Here is a 24,804-nt window from a genome sequence, read left to right on the forward strand (position 1 = left end):
TTAGGTTGTGCTGTATGATAGTGGTGGGAAAGGTAAGGTCTGTGCTTGTGAGTGGTGGAATACAATTATGCACTGTTTTCATTGCCTTGTTTTGGGGGGTTTGTGTCAGGTATGCTGTGAGTGCAGCAACATGTAACTGCTCCAGCACAATACATGGTTTTTTGGTGCATTAATTCTTTGTTTGCTTAAAACTCTCTTTCTGTGAACGTTCCTGCTAGTATATTCATTTGCTGTAATATCTGCAGAAAGCAAACACACACCAAGCAGACACAAATTACATTTTTATTTTGGCAAACATTTATGGGAAAACCTGGAAGTACTGACCCAGTTCTAGTCATCAACGTATTATTGAAATATGAGCCCATAACACATCACTGTGTCATCTAGGGGTGTAACATAAATTGCTTAAGGCCAGATTATGCCTGGCTTCATGTGCACTGATGGAGCCAAGGATGAGGTGTGGCAGAGAGAATGTAAGATCATGGTTGGCTCACCCCCAACTGACTGGCCATTGGAACCGATCAGCTTCAGGAGGGGTACTTAACTGCACCTAAAAAGTGAGTAGTGGCAGCTTCAGCATGCCTAGGAAGTTTGGGAAGCAGGGTGCCTCTGCACAACCCCTTCCAGTGCATTTTACCGACATTAGCCCTTCAGTGAATCTGAACTGTATCCACTCAGCACCAGAACCTCATGCTGTGAGAAACTAAGTCACATCTAGCATGGCCTCGTGGGTCACCAAGAACAAGCAGAGAGTAGGAATGGAAACTCCTCCTCCTGCCAAGAATTTGGGCCTCCATGGCAGCTCTACCGGCAATCAGGGTCTCTATAAGTAACTCTGACCCTTGCCATTCCTAGATGGCAAAAGTCAATGGAGTGTACCTGAGATGCCTATTGATTGACTGTCATGTTCTTTTTTCAGGAGGGGACTCTATCACCCACCTTAAAATATGCAATGGCTCAAGTCACACTTGTGACACTGGTAGACCAGGTGCTAGCTCATTCCAAAGCCCCAGCCTCATTGAATACTTACAAATGCATTGCTGGAAGCCAGGCTAATTTACTTGTGATTGTTAAATGTATAAGAGTGTACCTGGTGTTTACACTTCATGAAAACTAACAGGATGTTGTTACATGCATTGTTTTCACGTATCTGTATCCTGTTATAATGTAATAGCAAACAACTACATTGCAAATACCCCTGTAACTAAATAACCCATCAAACGTGGAAGAAGCCTGTGTAATGCAAATGAAGAACTTAACAGTGAAGTGCTATATCTTGTGCATTTGAAGCCAAGTGGTCATAGTGTGTGCAGATCAGAGATCAAAGAACCTAAATGCACTCCTCTCTTTCCACCAATCAAAGAAAGAGCCTACAAAAGTGGTGACCCTGTCAGCTTTTTTTCTGTGAGAAGAATCTGGAACTATGGACTAAGGGAAAGATCCTTCATTGCTGGACTGTTTGGATTCTAACAGGGCAGAATAACTGAATGAGAAGACAGGGATTCCTAATGTTATTCTGGGTAGCCCTGAGAAACTTTTGGGAAACTGGCAGATTACTACATCTCTAATACCATTTGAAATTACAGACTGTGACTCACCTGTGTATATATTTTACCTGCTTTAACCTCTATAACTCTCATTCCTCTTTCTTAGCCAATAAACCTTTAGTTGGTTTACTGGAGAATTGGCTACCAGTGTTGTCTTTGTGAGATCTAGGATGCAAATTGACCTAGGTGCTTAGCTGGTCTCTTGGGACTGGGAGAAACCTGGAATATTCGTGGTTTTTGTGTAAGTGACCACTTATCACATGGTCCTGCTTGCCTGGGTGGCAAGATAGACTGGAGTGTCTAAGGGGACTGCCTGTGACTCCATTATAAGACTACTGTAGTACTTTTGGAGTTCACATTTGGTACGGGTTGGTGAAATCTAATAATGGAACTTACAACCAGTTTGGGGTGTCTGCCCTGCTTTTGACAGTCTGCCCTGAGGTTGGCACTAATGGTCGTGAGCCACTCCAGACAGTGTGACAATACTAAAAACACCAGTGCTAGAGACTTCTCAAATTCCTATCTACGACCGCAGTATCTAAACATCCCTTTTTCAGGCAGCTACTCAAGATGTCAGCAAAAAAGTTGTCCAAAACCACGTGTCAGCTGCCAGTCTTCCAGATCCTTCTGGAGGAAAAGTTTCTATTGCTCCAGTAATAACATGAGAAACTTTGACATTAACAAAATATGTGGACTTTGGACTCACTATGTTATTTATCATTTAACATGACACAATAATTAATTACTTAATGTTTACAAAGTACTTTGAAGATAAAAAGGCAGTTTTCAGATTTGTGAAAACATTTTTTCTAATGTTCTCTCAAATAATTTTAGAGACAAGGTGGAAGGGCAGCTTTTTACTGTGAAAATTTACTGGGCTATTTAAGGTTTAGGTACTCCTTTTTCAAAATGTCTTGGAAACAAGTTTGTTCCATTACACCATGAACGGGTTTGTCAAACTCCCCTCTTGTAGGGCTATTAATGAAAAACACTGGAGCCTCAACTTTGCAATTGACTGTTTGTGGGCAGACCAGTGCACAGTCACTCGAAAGACTGGGACCAAGGTGAAAAGTAGGGGGAGAAATGCTGAAAGTAAATGTGAAATTACAGGTCTTTCTAAATAAACAACAAATACATCTATAGACTTTGTGAAGCTTTTAGGCAACATGTGAAAGACAAATTGCTTTTCAGAGGAAAAGCTAAACACCTACTTTAACAGTAAATCTCATGGTATTTGAAAGTTTGTTGACATATCTACTTGAGTGTCATGACATAAGGCTCTGAATACAAAATAAGATGGAGACTTTAAACTGTATTGTCTTCCAAATTTGCATAGCTGTTTGTTTTTCTTTAGCAAGCATGCTGTAGTTGTACATCAGTGGAAAAAGCAGATGCACTGATGTCTTTTATTTAAATACTTTAAAATGCATGAAACAAAGATAACAAAAATGGGATGCAAGGTGATCTTTACGAAGTATAAGACCCTGTCTGTCTGTCTCTGGACACAGCATTTAAAAATATTAATTACTTGTACTCTGTATTACTATCTAATTTTGTAGTTAACAAGTAAAATGACAAATATCTACAAACTGGGTTTTTTTCTCTCTCTTCATCCCCAACTGGCTCTGCCAGTGTGGAGGAGGGCACTGCCAGGAGGGTAATAATGAGCCTAGCACACCAAACAATAAGTTAGCCCGTGATACATTGTCCCATTTGGAGCCTGTATCCAGAACAGAACTCTAAGAAAGCAGCAGGACTACCCACTACTCATGGTGTACATCCTTTACCCAGGTCTTTTGATCCACTCTAATGATGATAGTATAAATTCTACTGCCTTAATAACAGGCAAATGATGAATTGCAGTGTAACTCTGCTTTCTTATTCTCTGGGACAGGATTTGGCTTGATCATAGCAAAATGTCAGAATAGCATATGGATATTAAGAATGGTCAACACACAATTTTTGTGCCATTTACTTATATTGGTTTAGAAAGTTACCAAAATAGGTTTTACCACTATAAACATGTTTATATCGATATAACAGCTTCCACATTATAGGCTGCACGGATTTACATTGGTTTGTAAACCGATAGCTAATTTGGTACAATAAACTCTCAGAATATAGACATAATCATTTGTTGTTTCATTGGCTCAGTCACATTCAAGCCTTTTCAAATGTTACACAGTAATAGAGTATTGAAACACTAAACTTTATGTGACCTTTTGCAAAATCATAAAGCATAAGAGCAGCTTTTCACTTGGAGTATTTTTATTCTGCAAATTGAATGCTAGATATGCTACAAGTTCCCAAAATGTGTGAGACTGTATATGAAAAGCCTAACCTTGAATTGACAGACTAAAAGTGACAGATACTGTAATTTCCAAATGTGTATAGTAATTCATATCTGGCATAAAAAAATTTAATCAAAAATGGGTTTGAAGTGATTGCTTTGACCTGTTATTGGCAGGAAATACTGTCTGCATGACTGTAATGACACACACACAAGGTTAGAGCATAGTCAAAGCCTAGAGATGAAATAATATTATGTGTGAACAAGATATCCTTCCTAGAGAATATTTACAATAGGAAGATGGGAGACATTCAGAGGAAATCTTAGAGATAAATGACCGATGGCTTCCTCTGGGTAGAATCTGGGAAATTATTTCTTGTTGCCAATGGAACTATTTGCTGAACCGTGTGGAAAGAAGCAAAACTAAGAGACAAAGTGTAAGACAAAGTACATACAAACTTTTAATGAATTAACCTTACAAAAGACAATGGCATTAAAACAGCTGACGTGTTTGTACAAAACTGCTCCTTTATTGTTAGGACAGTCTCCAGGAAAGAATGCCAGCCAGGTACCCCCAACATGTCACTGGCTACGAGACACAGCTGGTGAACATATCCAAACTGTATATGGAGGGACAAAATCAACTTATTTACAAATACTGTATACTTTAATGTCAGACTAGTGGATGCTATTGGGGAGCTACTGTATCTTCCAGGAAACATCATGCACCAGAAAATATTATGCACCCCTAGCTTTATTGCCTTAAGATTGTTTTTGTTTATCACTAACATCATCTTAGTCCCTTTGGTATCAGCCTCTGCATTTTAGTCTCTTTATCAATCTCTGTTTCTTCTTTCTTGTCTTGAAGTAACAGTGTAAGTTGTAGTACAGTCTTCCAGTCCTATAGCACACAACACAACTGCCCTGGGATATAAGAATAGCGAGGTGCGTACTGCTGGCTCATTGGACCATTCTGCAGCCACACAAAAATAACAGTTCCATAATACTGGAAAATAACACGCACATTCATGTTAAGGGCCAAAATGGAGTTAAAAAGTGTGTGATACTTTCCTGAAAATATGGTATCGCTGACATCTAAAAATATTCTTCAGGATGCCACATTCCCTTGTGAAAGGGACCTCGTCATTTCAGTATGTACAAAATATGTTTTCAGTTCTCCTTTTCCTTTTACATTTATTATGCCTCTGCAAGTGCACATATACCCCAGCGTTTGTAAGACATTGTTTGTCTCCTCTGTAACCTGAAACATATAATTTTTTTTTAAATGATGAGCACAAAAAGAGAGAATAATAATCTCTCTTTAGCATCTAGGACAGAAGTCAGCCTGGATGCTTTCAAAGTTATTGTCATGATGCTTGGAAGATCTTTAAAAGGCACCAAAATACTGGAGGCTCATTTTTCGATCTTGAGCACCTACATTGAGTCACTCAGGAGTTCCATATGCGAGCCATCAAATAATCTGTTATTTAGGTGCTTAACACCTGTTTTAGGCATCTTACCTGATGTGCTTAGGTTTGAAGACACGGGGCCTGCAGCTGCACAATTAGCACTAAAAACAGCATTTGTTTAATCTACCATATGCTACTCCAAAAAGCATTTCAGATTTTCATGAACTGTGTATCATTCCTGTAGAGCCCATGGACTGAACAGAGACACTGGTTATGGCTTATTACAACAATCCGTAACCCACTAGCCCCCTCTTTTTGTCCTGCGATGACAAAGGTGTTAATGGGCCATTCTACTTTGTACAGTCCCTTAGAATATGTGCTACCTAGTTATGTTAAACAATCTGTTCCACCTTGCACTTAGCCGTGATGCTCCGAGTACCTTTCCCAGACCTGAAGAAGAGCTGTGTTGCTCGAAACTTGTCTCTCTCACCAGAAGAAGTTAGTCCAATAAAAGACATTACCTCCCTTACCTTGTCACTCTAGAACATCAACAGTTATTTTGCTACTGCTGCTTTTCCTTAGTGACTAAATGTGTTTTAAATCTTTACTTTCCCTTTTCAAGGCCTGATCTTTCTGTACTGTGCATCTCTGACTGCTGGCCCACATTCTATGTGACCCTTTTGGGCTGCAGATGCCTAGAGGCTGCCCCCCAATATTGTCAATCTGCCTAGTTCATCACTAAGAACACTTCATTGATTCATTTAATCTATCAACATGATGATCTGTTTCTGAAGGAGTAAGTCACTCAAATAGTAACATGAAAAAAGAAATACCTGTATTTTATCTAAGACACCAGTGCTGTCCATCCTGCTAGCCACATTCACTGTGTTGCCCCAAATGTCATACTGTGGTTTCTGAGCTCCAATTACTCCAGCTATTACAGGTCCATGGTTGATGCCTGTAAAACATTGGTTGACCCTCTGTGTTGATGAGAATTTACCAATAAGGATGAGTAGTATATTTCGCTCAAATATAAAGTAAATGAACATTATATTTGGCCTATGCCCGATAGAGGGCACAATAATAAATGGTATGGCCCAAGTGTATTTGATCACTTACTGCAGCAGGATATTAGTAATAAAAATGCCAAGTTAGCCCACCTCAATTTCACAAAAATTATTTTCCTTTTATAGTTTCTTAATAATTTGCTAGTGCCATCTTTAGAGAGCGTCTCTACCTTCAATTAAATAGATGTACTAGAATTTCCTTCAGTCTCTATAGCGAATGGGAATAACCTTCAATATTAAAACAATGACTGCCAAATCTAATTACTTTTACAGCATTCTTTTGTTTTTGACATACAAAGTAGACTAATGGACTCGGAAAAGATGAGTTCTCACTTATAGGACCATCTTTTGCTGATAGCATTGACCTAGAGTGTTTGGGCTAATAAATAAATCTACATGATTACATTCATACCTTCTGCTTAAGCAGTGTGTTATGGTAGTAAAACATTAGCTTTGATATAGATTGCTAGAGGGAATAATAAGATCATACATAGCCACCCAAGAGACTGTAGGCAATTCCATCCTGCAGTCATTCGTGGTTCCTGAGTTCATTTTTGTTGTAGCAACCAGGCAAGGTACTAACAAACTTCAATAGGACTTTATTTTTAAAGTGGAAACCTCTTTACCGAGCTGCTGCTGCACCCTCGGTAGCTCTCACTCCGCCTCCTCAACTCCCTCCCCCTCTTCCTATTTCCTGTCCTTTCAGGCTCCCAACAGCTAGTGCTCCCAGTTCTAATAATTACAAGCAGCATCTAAACACGACAATTTTTGAGAAGCGGGGGAGGGGCGGGAATGACTCTCATGTGACATAAGTTTCATTATCAGTAAACAGAACATGGCTCTTGTTTAGTTTTTATTTATACTATCTTGGAACTTCATACAAACATGCCCTTGACGTCAGTGGGAACTCTCATTGGGTGGGGATTAAGAGTAGTGTAATCCTACAATTATAACCTAGCCTATGGACCATGCTTAAAAAAAATGGAATGAAGCTATCAACAAAGGAAATGTGGCACTCCCATAGTAAGAGTATCAACAATGCCTTGATGGGTTTCTATAAAGAATTATACAGCTCCTATCCAAATGCCTCTACTTAGCAGATGCACTAGTTCTTTGAAGGAATTAATCATCCCTCTTGGGGGACGATGACAGAGGCCCTACAGGGTTCATTAACATGGAGGAAGTGGTTACAGCTGTTAAATACAGATAATTGGGAACAGGTGCAGCTCCCAAGTGATACCAGGTAGAGGGCTATAAATGTTTGTCTGAGCACTTGGCTCCTTAGCTTCTGAAAATACTAATTCCTTTAATAGGTTGCTTAAGGCCTTCACTAGATTAATTGAGAAAGGCAAAAACTGTTCATTAGGCTTAACAGATCATGGTATTGGATGGACAGAGGAGACTTGCTCTAAATCTGTTTTTATTATTTTTGGTCTGCCCTGGCGAGACTGTGCATGGAGGAGATACTAGGGTGACTAGCGCTCTAGAAACACCTCAAATAGCTTAGACAGATAGCTTAGATAGATAAATGAGTGTGTGTGTGATATCCAATAAGAGCAACACAAAACAACCACTAGGGATGCTCAAAATCAGCAAAAATGTAATCCTCTCTTTAACTCAGCTGCAGGAGCATCACAATTGCATGTGGTAACCAAAACAGTAGGAAACTACGATTGCATCTGAACTATGTCCTTGTTGATTGTTATTTGAACAACCTTTAACATCTCTCTCTCTTAACCCCATTAAGCAAAGGCGTACAATTTTTATAGACTATACAGTAACCCCCCCACATAGAAATCACATGTCAATAGTGTTGTTTAGAGAAGTTTGCTCCACGAACACTGCTTCAATATAATCTTTTGTACTACAATTAGTGTGTGGGTTTAGCCCTTGACTTTCATCAGCACTTGTTCGTCACATAATGCTGACGCTGCTGATACCACTGCCTTACAGGTTGTGTTGTTTGAATTAAATCACTGATGGGAATAAGAGAATTTCCATTTCCTACAGGATTATAACTCCACCTCTCTTGATAAACCCACCGACTTACATTCGCTTTGAACTGAAAGGGAAGGGAGAGGGAGATATTTCATCTTTGCTTTGCTGTTCCTATTAACTGTGGCTCATCCTACAAAGAATACTACTCCCAAAGGATTCATAGATTCCAAGGCCAGAAGGGACCACTGTGATCATCTACTCTGACCTCCTGTATAACACAGGCCATAGAACATCCCTGAAATAATTCCTAGAGCATAGCTTTTACAAAAACATACAGTCTTGTTTTTAAATTGCCAATGATGGCAAAACGTTTGAGGAGTACATGAATAACTAATATGAGACTAATGCCAAACTCTTACCACAGGGGTGGCACTGTGAACTAAACATGAGAGCACAAGCAGCAGGCACAATACATGGGAGTTACACTGCAAGGAAGACTAGAAAGGTGACTAGCTGCTGTTTAATTAGAAACTAAATACTTCAGGCATGTTTATAGGATGGATTTATTTATTTATTTCCAATAGTTATCCACTGCTTGCATTTCACACTTTCTAAATTTCATTTTGCATTCAAAAACTATCACAAATTATTACTGGGAAATTTAGTCTTGGGATATATGGGCTTCTGCCAGTTATAAACTCATTTTGTCTCCTTTTCCTGGCTTAGTGATAACAACCTTGCATTTATTTTGAAAAATGTCATGATACTTTAAGAGAAGAAGCTAGAAACTGAATGATAAGTGATATCCTTAACAAATAGAATTGACTAAAAAAATCTTAGTGTTTGAGGCTGCTATGTTCCAATAACTGTAGGGGTGTAATATAAAGGAGAAGCGGACAACATAACACTAGTTCTGCCAGTTATGCAACTGATGTTGTCCCCATCTATATGCGATTCCCAGCTGTTTTTGAAGGAAAGGGGTGGGTCCAACTTTCTTGTATTTTGGGAGGTTTGGTTTAAAACAGAGAATTAGATCTGTACATTTTGCAGAAAACAACATACTTTTGCTATTTTTATCACTTGAAAAATATGAGGACAGTTTAAAATGAACAGCAACCAATATACAAGAGAATAGAACATAAGACTTCATTATTTCAGATTGGGCAAGGTGGGTCATATTTTCAGCACCGAATGACTTAGGTGCTTTTGAAAATCCCACTCTGGATTCTTTTTGCCTCCTCTCCCATTTACATTTTAAACGTTAAAAATGTTTAAAAATGTTTAGGATAAAGACTGATGAGTCACTATCAAACCATTTCAGACACAAAGGCCAATATTCTCAATGGAGCCTATAATTCTGAATGCCTCCATTTTTTGGGTGCCCACCTTGAGACACATCTAAGGCCACAACTGCAGAGGAAGTCAATGGCAATACCATTCAATCTTTTTAATGTACTCATATTTCACACTGAATTCTCCCTTGCAAAATATTCTTGTAAGACTCTTGTGCCACATACCTATTCGTAACTTGAAGTCATTGAATGAGTGCTTGTTTATTACATCCAGTTTTGCCACAAGGGCAAATGCAAACTCCACCATAGTTCCTATGTGCATATACTGTCGTTCAGGTTCCTGAATATAAAAAAGCAAATAAATAGGAATCCACAGAACCAGAATCAACAGAATGTTTTCTGTGAACTCAGTTGCTGCAAGAACATGCACAAAATACTCAGAATCTTCAACATACTGTCATATGAGAGTACGTTGCATGAGAAACAAAGCTGCTGTGATAGACAATACCCAATGGTAGGGACTGAAATCTGCTCGGCTTCAGCTAGGATCAACTAGGGCATAACAATGTATTGTCTCTTTTACTTAATGTATGCACAGATGTCCAGGATGGGCGCGCGCACGTGCGTGTGTTAATGAAATCCTTTCCTTTTCTAGATACTTATAAACAACTTCACAAATATTAAGGTAGGTGTAAAAACACAGTGAGCTTGATCTTATAATTTTCTTCTACTTTCAGTTTTATGAGTGCAACTGGTTTTAGTAAATCAAATATATATAAGTCAAACACAGTTTCAAATTGTAATGGAAAACCATTACTGCAGCGCAGTCTGTTGTATTCAAAGCATAAAAATTACATTCACTTATTTGCTAACAGGCAATTTAAGAGGAACACAAGCTGCTAAAGAAATAATAATTTAAATGTAGGTAAATATTTTGCAGAATATACATCAATATTTAGCAGAAAGATTCTAATTGGGTGACAGAAAAAGAAATCAATTTACTCAAATAGAAGCCACTGAATATGCTTCATGCCTGCTATGCTACAGCAAATGATCTGGAATATGACATTTTATTAATATGGTAAATGTATTTTAGGAGGCTGGGTGACTTGATTGATAAAGTAACATCTTCAAGACTAGGATATTGCTTTAAATTCAACACAGATGTCTCAATTTAATGTTCAGTGACAAACAACATTCAGAAGCAGTCTAATAAGACTTAACTGTTTGACACAACTCTACTCTCACTTACACTGCTGTTATTCCATTGATTTAAATGGAGTTAACCCTGATTTACAGCAGTGCAGGTGAGAGGAGAAGCAAGCCCTTTGTGCTGATCAGGAGGAGACCAGTACTGAATAAGCAGGGATCATGAAGTGCCTGTTATCCCTGGAAGCTAGGTCAGTGACCTGAACTGAAAATTGGTCAAGATGATGACAGCAGCCTAGTATAGCGAAATTGTATTAGATACAATAAAATACAACTAGGCAAGGAGGAAAAAAGGTATATTTTGACTGGCTTTTCCTTTGGCTATCTCAATATTAATTTATTGCATTAGTATCTATGCTAAAACTGGCTGGAATTTCTGTGTGGCTGGATGATTTACAGCTAATGGCAGACCATATATTCTTGAAACAACATGGTGAAAGTTTGATGTCTAGTTTACATTATTTTATGCATACAAATTATCTTTCTTCTTTTACTGTGGCTGCTATGATACCCACTCTGATTACAATTCATGAGCATCATTTTGGAGAAGCTAGATAATGAAGAATTTTTAATTTGGAGATTCCTTACTTTTAATATTTTGATATTTAAAACTCTTAATAAATAACTGTGTGTGTGCATGCATGTGTGTGTGAATAGCACTATGCCTAACCTGCCATATTTGTAAAGGCTCTAAAATTTCTGGTAGCAACATCTCCATGTTCACAATGCAGCCCAAATTCAATCACTTTTGCATTTGGCAACATGCTGGAAAAAAAGAAATATTATTACTAATGTATTTGTATTGTGGTGGTGCTGAAGGACCCGACTGGGACCCATTGTGCTAAGCACTGCACAGACAGAACAGAGATGAACCCTGCCTCAAGGAGCTTAGAATCCTAGTAATAACTTACATAATTGTGTGTTGATAGATGTTGTAATGATATATTTCTTTCTTTCTCTTTTTATACAAGTGCTCACATTGCACAATCTCTGGGCTCTGCGAGTAAAGACTTACTGAACAGTAAAAGACTCTTGCCCCACTCCAAAACCAAGCCCCTTCTCAAAAATTATTCTTACAACATGCACTGGAGTTCAACAGGCTGCTCTGCTGCAGATCCAGGGGGAAGCAAAATCTACAGCCAAGTACCTCCCACCGAGGATGTTCCTCTCTCAACCCGTAAATGTCCAAATCAATGGTGGTTTAGCAAAAGCACTTCAGAGGACCTGAACTGCAGAGGGGGGGGAATGTGGCAGGCTATAGAGATACACTCTGTCACACTGCCTTTTAATCCCAATTTAAATTGTCACCACCATATGACCAGACAATTCGACTGGTCTGTGTGACTGTTCATGGAATCACTGAAATTAGAACTAGGAAAGACCCGTCAAGCTCATCTTGTCCATCCCATTGCAATGCAGGATTAAGTCTAGCAGTTTGTGTAGATATCTTATTTTACAATAACTAACAGAACTAGTTTAATGTGAACCTAGGTACCTTTTTAGTTCATGCTCACAGGGTCTACTAGGAACATTTACAATGCAGCATGCTGGTGTGTGCTCCAGTTTACACCCTTTTAGTCCAAACAGCAGGATCGTGTAGACAAACCCAAAGTATACAGCTGATTGTTTGTTTGTTGTTTTCCTTGGAACACATGTAATGAAACACCAATTTTTGAAGTCTTTCATAGAACTCTCTAAATCTATTCTAGCGAAGTGCTTCTGAGAACTGTTGCACTATAATAGGGAATAGTGGTTTTGGAACTAAAATGCCATATTTAGATTGAGAAACTGCAAAGAGGTCCTTTTATGTTACACTGTCTGAAGAGTAATAGTTCACAGAAACTTGAAGAATTTAGTGAATAAAAATATACAAAATCTTGTCCAATATGATAAAATCCATGCTAGTCCTGCAATACACTGAATCCCTCTGAATGTACTTTGAATTTCATGTGAACACAACTTTTACCTAGCAAGCTGTTTATGACTTTGCTGTACCTGACTGTGTTCTTGGCTGGGCGTAGCACTCAGTCCTGTAGCTGCCATGTAAGTGCTTCCAATGGTCTTGATCTTTTCAACTCCACTAAATTTTGGTTTAGACAACAACTGTGAAGAAATAAGAGTTATTCAATTACCCAGATTCTCAGTGTCTGGTAGCTACACACCTTAACAGTATTCTGATACTTAATCCTCAATGCTGTCTTCTACCTCTTGTTAGAAGAAATAAGTTGAATACAGTTTGATGGATGTAATTCCACATGGAATTTTGTTCTTATTTAGAATGACCTTAAAGTGCAATGGTCCATTTTACGCTTACACTGAACATCTTTTCAGTATTGTATGATCAGTAGAAAGTGTGTTCAGTGTATCAGAGTAACAGCCGTGTTAGTCTGTATTCGCAAAAAGAAAAGGAGTACTTGTGGCACCTTAGAGACTAACCAATTTATTTGAGCATAAGCTTTCGTGAGCTACAGCTCACTTCATCGGATGCATACTGTGGAAAGTGTAGAAGATCTTTTATACACACAAAGCATGAAAAAATACCTTCCTCCACCCCACTCTCCTGCTGTCCAGTTTGACCAGTGTACATGGCAGAGGGGCATTGCTGGCACATGATGACATATATCACATTGGTGGATGTGCAGGTGAACATCCACCAATGTGATATATGCCATCATGTGCCAGCAATGCCCCTCTGCCATGTACATTGGTCAAACTGAACAGTCTCTACGTAAAAGAATAAATGGACACAAATCAGATGTCAAGAATTATAACATTCATAAACCAGTCGGAGAACACTTCAATCTCTCTGGTCACGCGATTACAGACATGAAAGTTGCAATTCTTCAACCAAAAAACTTCAAATCCAGACTCCAGCGAGAAACTGTTGAATATGAATTCATTTGCAAATTGGATACTATTAATTTAGGCTTGAATAGAGACTGGGAGTGGCTAAGTCATTATGCAAGATAACCTATTTCCCTTGTTTTTTCCTAACCCCCCCCCCCCCGAGACGTTCTTGTTAAACCCTGGATTTGTGCTGGAAATGGCCCAACTTGATTATCATACACATTGTAAGGAGAGTGGTCACTTTAGATAAGCTATTGCCAGCAGGAGAGTGGGGTGGGGGAAGGTATTTTTTCATGCTTTGTGTGTATAAAAGATCTTCTACACTTTCCACAGTATGCATCCGATGAAGTGAGCTGTAGCTCACGAAAGCTTATGCTCAAATAAATTGGTTAGTCTCTAAGGTGCCACAAGTACTCCTTTTCTTTTTGTTCAGTGTATGTAATCTAGAATATAATAGTTGCTGTTAAGTATGGGCCAAATTCTTCTCTTTTACATGTGTACCATTCCTTGAAGCCAATGGGATCTGCATGCATCTGCGGGCATAAAAAGGTTCCTACTTGTGTCACATGAACCAACAGATAAGCCTTTTTCTGCATTTTGAGTATGTGACTTTGTAAAAAAAAATATGGGACTGTTTATTGTCTCATGTATTGCAATTTCCCTCTGAGTGTGTGCAGGTCAAATGCTGTCTGCAGTGTGTTGCATAGCTGTAATTGTCTTCAAATTCTGCCATCAGTTCCCCAGTCTGCATCTGTCTTTAGTTTAGGAGAAAGATGGGTTTTAAAACCTTCACATTCTTATTAGTCACTCAAAAACCAGAAAAACTTAGACTAATACAGATCAGATGTAAGGAAGTATGATTAATTTCAAGGGAAACAAATTTAGGTACCAAGTTTTAGGCACTGCAGTTCGAAAACTGTGGTAAGTTTCTGATATGAGGGTGTTGTGTTGAATAAATAAAGGGCCAAACTTCTCCCTCAGACACATGTGCAAGGCTCTCCCTGAAGTGGATCAATGGCAGTAGGATACATAAGCCAAAATATGATCTGCTCCATGACATATACAAATCTTTTCTTAGACCCAAATCTCTATCAAAATATCCATATGAAATGGACACTTAATGTCCTGCCAAACCGTCCTCTCAATTGCTCTCTCAAACATTCTCATTCACTATTTTACAAATTGGTCTCAAGGTTTAATTTGTATAATAGTTGTTGTTACTAGTACTTACATCATCAAAGTCAGCAATGATCTCATTTAGCAGTCTGAGACATTCCAAGCCTTCTTTATTTACATCAGATTCTGTGTAAAATTCTTTGAAATCCGGAATAGAGGCAAACATGACACAGACACAGTCATATGACTGGTGATATAGATCCTGCCCAAAAGAAAAGAACAAAGCTCTAAATACAAAAGATTCATCAACCATAAAAGGTATAGTGTGGAAGAAAGAGACATGATGGAGAGGACTGTTAGTGGGAGTAGATGTCCTCCCAAGATTCCCACGTTCTGGTACATGGAACTAACTTCTTACAATCTGATGTTTCTTATTCTTATTAGCTAGAGTTTGTTTAATCTACAGTAGGTAATTAAAAACAAATTAAACATATTTGTTAAAGAAACCTTCAATGTACAAAATTGGAAACATTCAAAGTGTTTTAAAGTTACTTGATTTTTTTCATTAATATAAACCCTGGAAAATAAGTTATCTTATAATGCTAATGAAATAGGGTCTATTTCTGCAAGCCTTCGATGCACAGAACTGCCTTTGACTTGAACAGGACTGACTGCAGGGCTGGACCTATAATTTACAAAACAATCTCTATTCTACTATTAACTATATGTATTGTAGTAGTTCCTGGAGGACACAGTCAAGATCATGCCTCCATTGTTCTAGCCAGTGTACCAATGTATAGCAAAAGACATAGTCTATGCCCCAAATAGTTTACAATCTAAATAGACAAGAGAAAGGATGACAGAAAGTAAGCATTATCCCCTTTTTACAGAGAAGGAACTGAGACAAAGAGATTAGAGAATGGATCTGAAACTGATTGAGGTCAACGGAAAGACTTCCATTGACCTCAGTCAGTTTCAGTTCCATTCACTAATGGGCTGTGGATCAGAGCTGAAGTGACTTGCCCAAGGTCACAGAGGAAGTCTGTGGCACAGCCAAGAATTGAACCCAGATCTCCTCAGTCCCCATTCACTGCCTTAGCCATAAGTTCATCCCTTCACCTGGAGGATAAATTTAAGTCACTTATAGGAAACAAAAAAAATACTTCTGATGCTAGCAACTTCATACTCATGGAGGCCAACACAAAACTTTAAGATGTGCCAAAATCAACTACTAAGAAGAGACTGTGCAGTATATGTGTCTTAAGGAAGATTATAATAGTGTTATAAGGCCAAATCCTGTTCATCTTATTTACATGAGTACTCCCACTGATTTCATTTCCATTTCAATATAGGTGTGTCCCATTTTCTGGGGGGCAAGAAAATGACAGCAGGGAAGATTGCATGTCTCCAGTCTGAGGGAGTTAGATGGCTCTGAATATTTCTGCATTTTCTATCCATGTTCTAAGAGTTAAATTACTACAGCATTCAGGGAGCTGTATCAGAAGCTTAATATGCTTCCCTGTTAGCTTTGAAGATAAAAACTTAAGTATATTAATGGCCCACATGTGAAGTACTGCTGTGCAAGGTGGTAAGGTTGGAAATGGTGTTCAGTAATTCATTTTTCTTTGATGTGTCCCTGTAGCTAGGACCATCAATACTGCCTGACTATGTCTGAAGTTTTATGCATAACTAGTATAATTTAACAGTGACTTGACAAGGTAAAATGAAAAATTAGTCAAGAAAATGTGTGCTAAGTCTGCCACAAAACAGTCTGTGGGGAACAGGCACTGTACAGGTAGGTCTCAAGCAACCTTTATAGAAATTTATCAAGTCCTACAAAGTCCTATGACCAGTATCTTTCTCAATATAGATAACAAATGTATTTTTCTGGGATATCAGACATGCTGGCAGGCTCATCTGTTACAAGGAGACATCCCACAGACACCTTTACATCACATTGTTTCAGCTTAGGTATATTTTTCAAGTTTAGCTTTCAAAATTACAAATCTAAAACACCGCAGGAAAAGTGGGGAAAAGGGCCTGATTCTTCAAGGTGCTGACCAACCTAACTCTCCCTCTGAAGTCAACAGGATTTGAGGGCCCTAAGGACTTTCTCAGATTGGACCCAAAGTGACTTCTCTTGGCCTGTATGGGTTGGCTCAGTATTAAAGCCAAGTCTAATGTCATTAATATCCCCAAAATATGTAGTGAATATCCCAGCATGTACCTAGAAGACTTAAAGAGGATTTTAGCCAAAGCTTAGTTTAGACCAGTGGTTCTCAAACTTTGGGGTCCCAAAACCTTTTGAATGGAGTCACCAAGGGCTGGTGTAGACTTGCTGGGGCCAGGGGCTGAACCCCAAACCCCACTGCCCAGGGCCAAAGCCAAAGCCCGAGGGCTTCAGTCCTGGGTGACAGGACTCAGGTTACAGGCCCCCTGCCTGGGGCTGAAGTCCTTGAGCTTCAGCTTTGGCCCTCTTGCCCGGATCAGTGGGACTTGGGTGAGCTCAGGCTTCAGTTCCCCCTCCTGCAGTCATGAAGTCATTTTTATTGTCAGAAGGGGGTCGCAGTGCAATGAAGTTTGAGAACCCCTGGTTTAGACTTCTTTATGTGCTGATTGCACCCCATGGCTTAGTGGGGTCAGACAGCACATATTTCTGTGGTAAACTCAGTTTTCATTTTACTTTCTCAAATCATTTTCATCCTCACTGAATTTTGTTTTTGTAAGTGAAATAGTCTGAGCCACCCAAACAGTGCTGGGATTTCAAAGGAGTGAAAGGCTGCTCAAACTGTGTTCAGTGGGAGCAGATGGTAGAGAAACCATTCAATAATCTTTATAAAAAGAGTAGGGAAAGTATTTATAGCAGACTCTAGCTAATGCACACAAAAGAGCTCCTTTTCTTCACTCAGCAAACTTCTATAGTTGGTTTTAATTACTGAAGCTTCTTCTTAAAAATAAAATGTACTACTATTATCTAATATTATAAATATTAGCATAAACGACGCATGTCAAAATAAACAAACTACATTCGGTGATCATTTATCCATCTTAAAAATTGGTGTTTGCTCACCTACTTGATAATTTTTAAAATTTAGTAATTCACAAAGGTCCTCCTGGTCATTAATTGGTGTTAATTAGCAAAGTTCTATTGTACTAGATTCTATATACTGTTTTAAGTTGAAACAACTCATTTATTCAATAAATATACTGGGCTAAATTCTACAGTGCCTTAAATTACACTGAAGTCACTAGATAAGCCTAGTTTAGTAAATAACACAGTGTAAGTATTAAATGGGTCTTAACTCAGTTGATCTTGCATTCTGGGTGTGTGAAACATGGTGGATCGGCAAAAATCAACAGGATAATGTAGTACCTGGCTATAAACTATTGAGGGAGGACAGACTAGATCAGAGAGGAGTGGTGGAGGACGTGCAACACCGCATCTAAGAGATTACATGAAATCTAATGGAAGAAAAGTGCTGAATGGTGGGAACTACACAGCAAAATCTACAAGAATATAAATGAGATTAGAGTAACAAGAATACGGATATATTAGTAAGGTTACACGCTGTTGGACTTTGATCAGGAACAGGATATTGGGTGTACAGTGCTGAAAATATGTCACAGAGAGAGATAATGATATAGAAAAGATAAACCAGGTGCATCTATCCTCTCATAATGTGGGAACAAGGGGACAGCCAATGAAACTGAAATGCAACAAATTTTAAACTGCAGCTGATTAAATGGAATACTTTGTTACCCAAGGAATAATAAATGTGAAGAGCTTGCTGCCATAAGACAATGTTAAAGCCAAGTCCTTAGCAGGATTCAAAAAAGGATTAGCCTTTTGTTAAAGTTATTAGGATAACAACATCCATAGTTATATTAGGTAGGATAAAAATATTTTAGAAGGGAAATGAAACCTCATGCTTAAGGGCAAGACCCAACCAATAACTGATAGGGGTTAGGAAGAGACTTTCCCTAAGAACAAATTATTCTCTAACTGCCCACTGCAGTGTTTCCTGCATCTCCCTTTGAAGCATCTGGTTCTGACCATTGTCACAGACAGGATACTGAACGAGATGGAATATTGGTCCACTTATGGACCCCAGGGTTATCTGCCATATAGACATCACCCACAGAAGCCACAAGACCCTTGCTGTTATGAAGGAGTGTTTGTGGTCTTCCCTGTGGAATAGGTTCATTGCCCAGAAGCAGTAGTGGTAATTGTGCAATGCACAATGATAAGGGAGAGAGTAAGGCACTGTTGTGAGAATGTGCATAGTGGGGGTACAGATGTGCTGCTGAGACTCAGAAAGCATCAGTGTGCATTACACCCCAGTACTGTTGGTTGTACACCAAGACGAGGACAAATAACAGAAGAGAAAGGGTTACAAGTGGGACTGTACCACGTGTAGATAGAAATATAACCTTGCCAGTTGCAAAACAGGGTTACCCCTCCCTTCCTCTCTCCCCGCGCTGAAAAACAGACAGACAAACTGGAGATGACAAACTCACTGCATGGCATATGTTGAAAGGGGAGGTGGAGCTCAGCTAATCTGTGCACGTCTCTGACACAGGCTAATGCTGTAGATCCTGGTGTTAATGTCTAATGGCTTCTGTACATTTACAGCACTGCAGCAGCGCTGCTGTCGGTACAGCTGTAGTGCTTAGTAAAGATGCTGCCTGTGCTGATGGAAGGGCTTCTCCCCTTGGTGTAGTCAATCTGCCTTCCCGAGAGGCCGTAGGTGCATTGAGGGGAGAAGCCTGCCCATCGACATAGTGCTGTGTACACTGGCAGTTGGGTCACTATATCTGCATTACACAGGGGGTATGGATTTTGCATGCCCTCGAATGACGTCGTTATACCAACATAAGTTTGTAGTGTAGATCAGGGCTAAGACACCAGTGAGTCAGGTTTACACAAAGCCAAGCGTCAGCATGGCCCTCACACAGGTGATGAGAGGATTTCAAACAGGAACTCCAATCTAATGAAGTTATTTGGCTTGTTGATATAATAAGGGCTTCCTTAACTTGGGAAAAGCATTTATCTGAAAAGCAGAACTCTCCAAAACATTAAGCCTAAGATTCTGTATACTTGAAAATCTAATGCAACAGCCATCAATGCTTTCCCTGTCTGTCACTCAGACATCCTGAATAGCTGTAACTAACTGAAGGAAAGGGTAGTTTTATTTCCATGTAATATTAACAAATATTCAAATAAATCATGACTTAAAGAATATATATTTTTGAATTTAAAATAAAAACAGTGAAACAAGCTTGCACTTCCGATTCTGAGGAGAAAGTCCTGGAGAAGGATCTTGCCCAGTTGCCAACATCTGCAAGGGACAAGGAGAATGCAATGGTCTCAAATTGCAGTGGGGTAGGTCTCGGTTGGATATTAGGAAACACTATTTCACTAGGAAGGTGGTGAAGCACTGGAATGGGTTACCTAGGGAGGTGGTGGAATCTCCATCCTTAGAGGTTTTTAAGGTCCTGCTTTGAGCAGGGGATTGGATTAGATGACCTCCTGAGGTCTTTTCCAACCCTAATATTCTATGAATGAGATCACCTCTGAAAGAAGGAAGTTCCCAGGACTTGGAAGGCAGCATCTTCCAGAGGGCAAAGAGGTATTGATGGAAGAAGGGAAAGGAAACAGTCTGGGAATGAATGGCTTCCATCTCCCACCAAAATTAAATGTTATGCTCCTTGCGGCAAGTTCCCTTCCCCCTCCTATTGAATCTCAATCTCTTCTGCCAGGCCCTCCTGCCCTTCCCCCCTCCACAGCCCAGCTGCTGACTTGATTGGTCCCAGAGATCTTGTGAAGGATGGAGGAACAATCAGGTCCTGCTTTGCACTATCTGTGGTAGGGGCCTGACACTTGCTTGCTTTCTTTCCATCCCTCCTAATGGGGCAGACTGCAGTGCTGGTCTAACCACTGTACTGGCGGCGGCTGCAATTAGTGGACTCTGTAGTGGGCTTGCAGGTGAGCTCACAGTAGTAAAGTGCCCACATTACATGAGTGCTTTGCCTCTCAAAGAAATTGAGGGTGACAGAGATCTTGAGCCTACACCATATGTTAAGTGGGTAAACACTAGTGAAGAGTGGATCTTTCAAATCCCAGCCCTGTCTCCTATCCTTCCCATTCATCCTTTGTTACCTTCCTTAACTCTCCTGATGATAATGTTCCCAGTTTGGTATCTGATACAGACACAGAATCCAGGAGGTTCCAACAAATAGATATTTATTACAGTTCACTCTGAGACCACTGCATTAGCCATTTGCACTTCCTGGTGTGGACCACTAGTGGGTCTCTTAAAGACAGATTCCCACTATCCGATCCCACTCATTCTCCATCTACCTCCTTTTTTCCTCCTTCATTCTCTTCCCAATAGTTTCTTCTTCCCTACCATACTTGTCTTGTTTCTCTTTCACATAAATCTCACAAATTAAATTCTGGAATAGATCCTACATTACTACTTTTGAAACAAATTTTGTTTAATCATTAAATGAATTTTAGAAACAGGGTCAAACTGTTTTCCGCAAACATAGTCTTAAATGAAATTGTGTTTGCACAAATGTTTGGAACAAGCAAATGCAATGGGTTATGAACACAACAAATTTAAATTGTCTGACATTTAAAATGTCTTTTAAAAATTCTCCTTTATTTATCCAACTCTTACATACACTTATGTGTGCACACACTCCCCCCCATCCTTCTGACCCCCACCACTGAAATGAGGCCATCTCAAAATGATTCATTTTCACGCTATTCTGACTTTCTTTATATATTTTATCATCATTCCCAACTACAAGGCCCTTCCCCAATATTAAAAGGAAAGCTTGTAGTACGCATAGATGCAACAAATCAGAAAGTTTTAAATGGTTTTCCATACCCTTAGTGTCATTAATTAAAACAAATCTGAGTAAACAGTTGATGTTTAAAACACAGCACACATAAAGCAACAGTATGCTAATATTCCTAAGTGTTTCCAAAGATTAATCTAGTAGCTGGATCTCGTCCATTTGAGAAATGGCTTTGAAACTAGTTGAAGAGAAAAATAACTAACAGAAGTATTACTCTAATCTTTTTTTAAAGGGAGGACCATTAAAGCATGCCAAACCAATTTTTCCTTTGCTTGACATGACAGCTCGGAGGGCTCAGCACATCACAGTTGCTGATCATCAGCAAATTTATCTAAAGCTAATTTCAATCACAATATGCTTGAGGGTGAGAATATAAATCTGGTTGCCTATAGTTAGGTGACCAGATGGTGCTACTCTGTTGGGCAGCTTTGCAATAGCATATATGAGAAAGTAGGCTCCTGATGGCTTGCTGTCTTTAACGCCTGAGCTGAGAACTGGATCTGTGCCAACCTGGCACAAAGCCAAAAACTTCTGTGGTTCACCGGTATCTTCTGCCAACTTTTTTTCAGAGTGGATACCAGCTCATGGGTAGTGAAAAGCAGAAAAGTTTTTATGTGCAGTACTTTACTATTAGGTCTTACTGCATGCTGAAATGAGGGAAGAAACGTTGCTCTTTCTGACCTAACTCATCAAAGATTAAACACCACTGCTAAGTATCTATTTTGATTTATTGTGAAATCATTACTCTGCTAAATACAGTTATTTTTGCATAGTTCAGATCTGTGAAGAATTTTACTCTCTACTTTATAAGCACTTTCTTTCATTCTTCATTACTACACCTTTAGGAACATTTAGGCGCTGGTCTACAGCCCACTGAAGTCAATGGGAGTCTTTCTATTGACTTCCATGGACTTTTCATCAAGTCCTTAAGCAGAGAAGAAATGGATACTGAGGCATTTAAAGATTCTTTTCTGAATGAATGTGTTCCCTCTGTCTTATTTTTTTTTTAACTTTTCCTTTGATAGCTAGGCTCTCCTGACATCAGCAGCAAATGGAGCACTCAAATACAGCTCCATATTGCCACTAGAGGAAAACAATTAATTTCACTGTAAATTCAGGTCCAGTCAATCGTCTCCTTTCTCCCTCCCTCTCCCTTTTCCTCCTTCCATGTCTGTATCTTGCTTCTTGGATGACAAAGTACTTTGTCATTTAGACAATTTCCCACTTTCTATTGCAAGCTACCATGCCACAGTCTCTGTTGTAAAACAGACCTTTAAATTATCATAAAGAAAAGAAAATAATTAGTAAATTTACAATCCTATCAATAAGGACCTATTGCTTAAATGATTGTTTTGAATGATATGTCCAGTCTCTGTGTGTTCATCACAGAGTAGCTGATAGTTAGTAGTGGCTGACCTCGTTCTTCAGGTTCCTGGCCAAGAAGTGTTCAGCCACATGTGCAGGAAGCACGTTCTCCAGCAGCACCCGATTCAGGTTCTCCATGGTCTCAATCTCCTCACGCTCTTTTTTGAACTTGTTCTTCCACAGGAAGTCTAACCTACAGTAATATTCATTCTGTTACAAGAGGACACAGAAGTAAAGAAACAATAGGCATCTTGTCCTGCTCGAGTACAGGTTTTAAGAGACAAAATAAGCACGGTACACCCTCCTTAAGAGGCTCCCTGTTATCAAGATTCTCTTGTATATGTGGCCACTTTATGGTAGCCCCATACTCCACTGAAGTTATTCCCAAGTGCCCATTTTGACATATGTTTTTTCTCTCAACTTAGTAAGGCCAAAATCTGGGACACTGTGGAAAACTGACCTAAAATGCGGGAAAAAACTCCACAGGGCAGAATGCCTTAAATGATAGGGAATTTACTTTTTTTTAATCCAACTATGCTTTCTGTGCCTTTCGATTCACAATTCAAAATTTATGAGAGAAAGAATTTAGAATTACTAAATAAGGTAACTTCTACCTTGTTTGGGATAGAGGCAAACTGGGGTCTAAAACACCGATTTCTTTTGTAACATGGAAGATAAGATGGGTGAGGTAATATCTTCTATTGGACCAACTTCTGTTAGTTAGAGAGACAAGCTTTCGAGCCACACAGAGCTCTTCTTCAGGTCTGGGAAATATACTCCGAGCATCATAGTTAAATACAAGGTGGAACAGACTATTTAGCATACATAACTAGGTAGCATATATTCTCAGGGACCATTCAAGGTACAGTAAAAAGAAAAGGAGTACTTGTGGCACCTTAGAGACTAACCAATTTATTTGAGCATAAGCTTTCGTGAGCTACAGCTCACTTCATTGGTACAATGTCTCTCTCACCAACAGAAGTTGATCCAATACAAGATATTACCTCACCCATCTAGTCTCTCTAATATCCTTGGCTCACCATGGCTACAACTGCACTTTGTAACATGAGACAGTTAAGAAGAACTGTCTGTACACACTACACTAATATTCATCTTCCTTGGTTCATGCAATCAGCCTGATAAAGAGGGTGTACTACAGCAAAAAGCAGACAGTTGATCAGTACACAGAGACTAGCAATGTAACATAATATTAATCTTTGTTCTGAGTTTGGACAAAGTTTCATAAAGCAAAAGAGTAAAAAAACTGAAAATATTAAAAGGATACAGTCAACCTGGATTTTTTAAATTAGCTATTTTTAAATAGTTTTAATTAAACTACACATAAAATTGTATACCCTAACATTTTTTATTTTAAAATCATTTTTAAAATATGCATATCAGAGTTTTTCTTCTCTCCTACAGTGTTTATAAAGATTCTTGGGCAGCCCCAAGAACAATACTGAAATGATGAGGCCTATACTACAAACAAATTTGTTTGCATACTAACCTAGGGATATAAGCAGTAGAGCAGATTCTTCTCAAATACCATTTATTTTTAGTAGCAGAAGTGGCAGTAGATCTTTGACAGGTTTGCTTTTGGGAGGTTTATTTTTGTGATGCTGTCTTGTCTGTGACAGGGTTGGGCCAAATGGCTACAAGACAGTGATAGAAGGCAGATATATTAGCCCCAGGTTAAGTAGGTCCCTTTTCCCTGGGTACGGTAACAGGGAAGGTTCCAGAACAATTACGAACTTTCTGGAAACAATTAAGACAGACAGGCTGATTAGAACAACTGCAGCCAATCGAGAAGTGGCTAGAATAAATTAAGGCAGGCTAATCAGGGCACCTGGGTTTAAA

The 24,804-nt window shown here is 39.1% G+C and overlaps 1 protein-coding gene across 7 annotated transcripts in view; it reads right to left on the reverse strand.

Annotated features, from left to right (window-relative positions):
• Positions 1–4,275: 4,275 nt before the first annotated feature.
• The window catches only part of ADCY2 (adenylate cyclase 2), a 431,011-nt gene continuing 410,482 nt past the window's right edge, over positions 4,276–24,804 (reverse strand). For 6 of the 7 annotated variants that reach the window (XM_073332378.2, XM_073332377.2, XM_073332375.2 and 3 more), the window contains 6 exons: positions 22,999–23,157; positions 14,831–14,977; positions 12,748–12,855; positions 9,769–9,883; positions 6,080–6,204; positions 4,276–5,098 (listed from right to left, as the gene is read on the reverse strand). In XM_073332378.2, coding sequence (XP_073188479.1) covers positions 4,946–5,098; positions 6,080–6,204; positions 9,769–9,883; positions 12,748–12,855; positions 14,831–14,977; positions 22,999–23,157 — 807 coding nt within the window. In that variant the 3' untranslated portion in view covers positions 4,276–4,945. Of the gene's footprint in view, positions 5,099–6,079; positions 6,227–9,768; positions 9,884–12,747; positions 12,856–14,830; positions 14,978–22,998; positions 23,158–24,804 lie in introns of all 7 variants that reach the window. The other variant, XR_012157385.2, reaches the window with a different exon arrangement.

Source organism: Lepidochelys kempii, chromosome 2, assembly GCF_965140285.1.
Source record: "Lepidochelys kempii isolate rLepKem1 chromosome 2, rLepKem1.hap1, whole genome shotgun sequence".
In the NCBI taxonomy this organism is placed as follows: Eukaryota; Metazoa; Chordata; order Testudines; family Cheloniidae; genus Lepidochelys; species Lepidochelys kempii.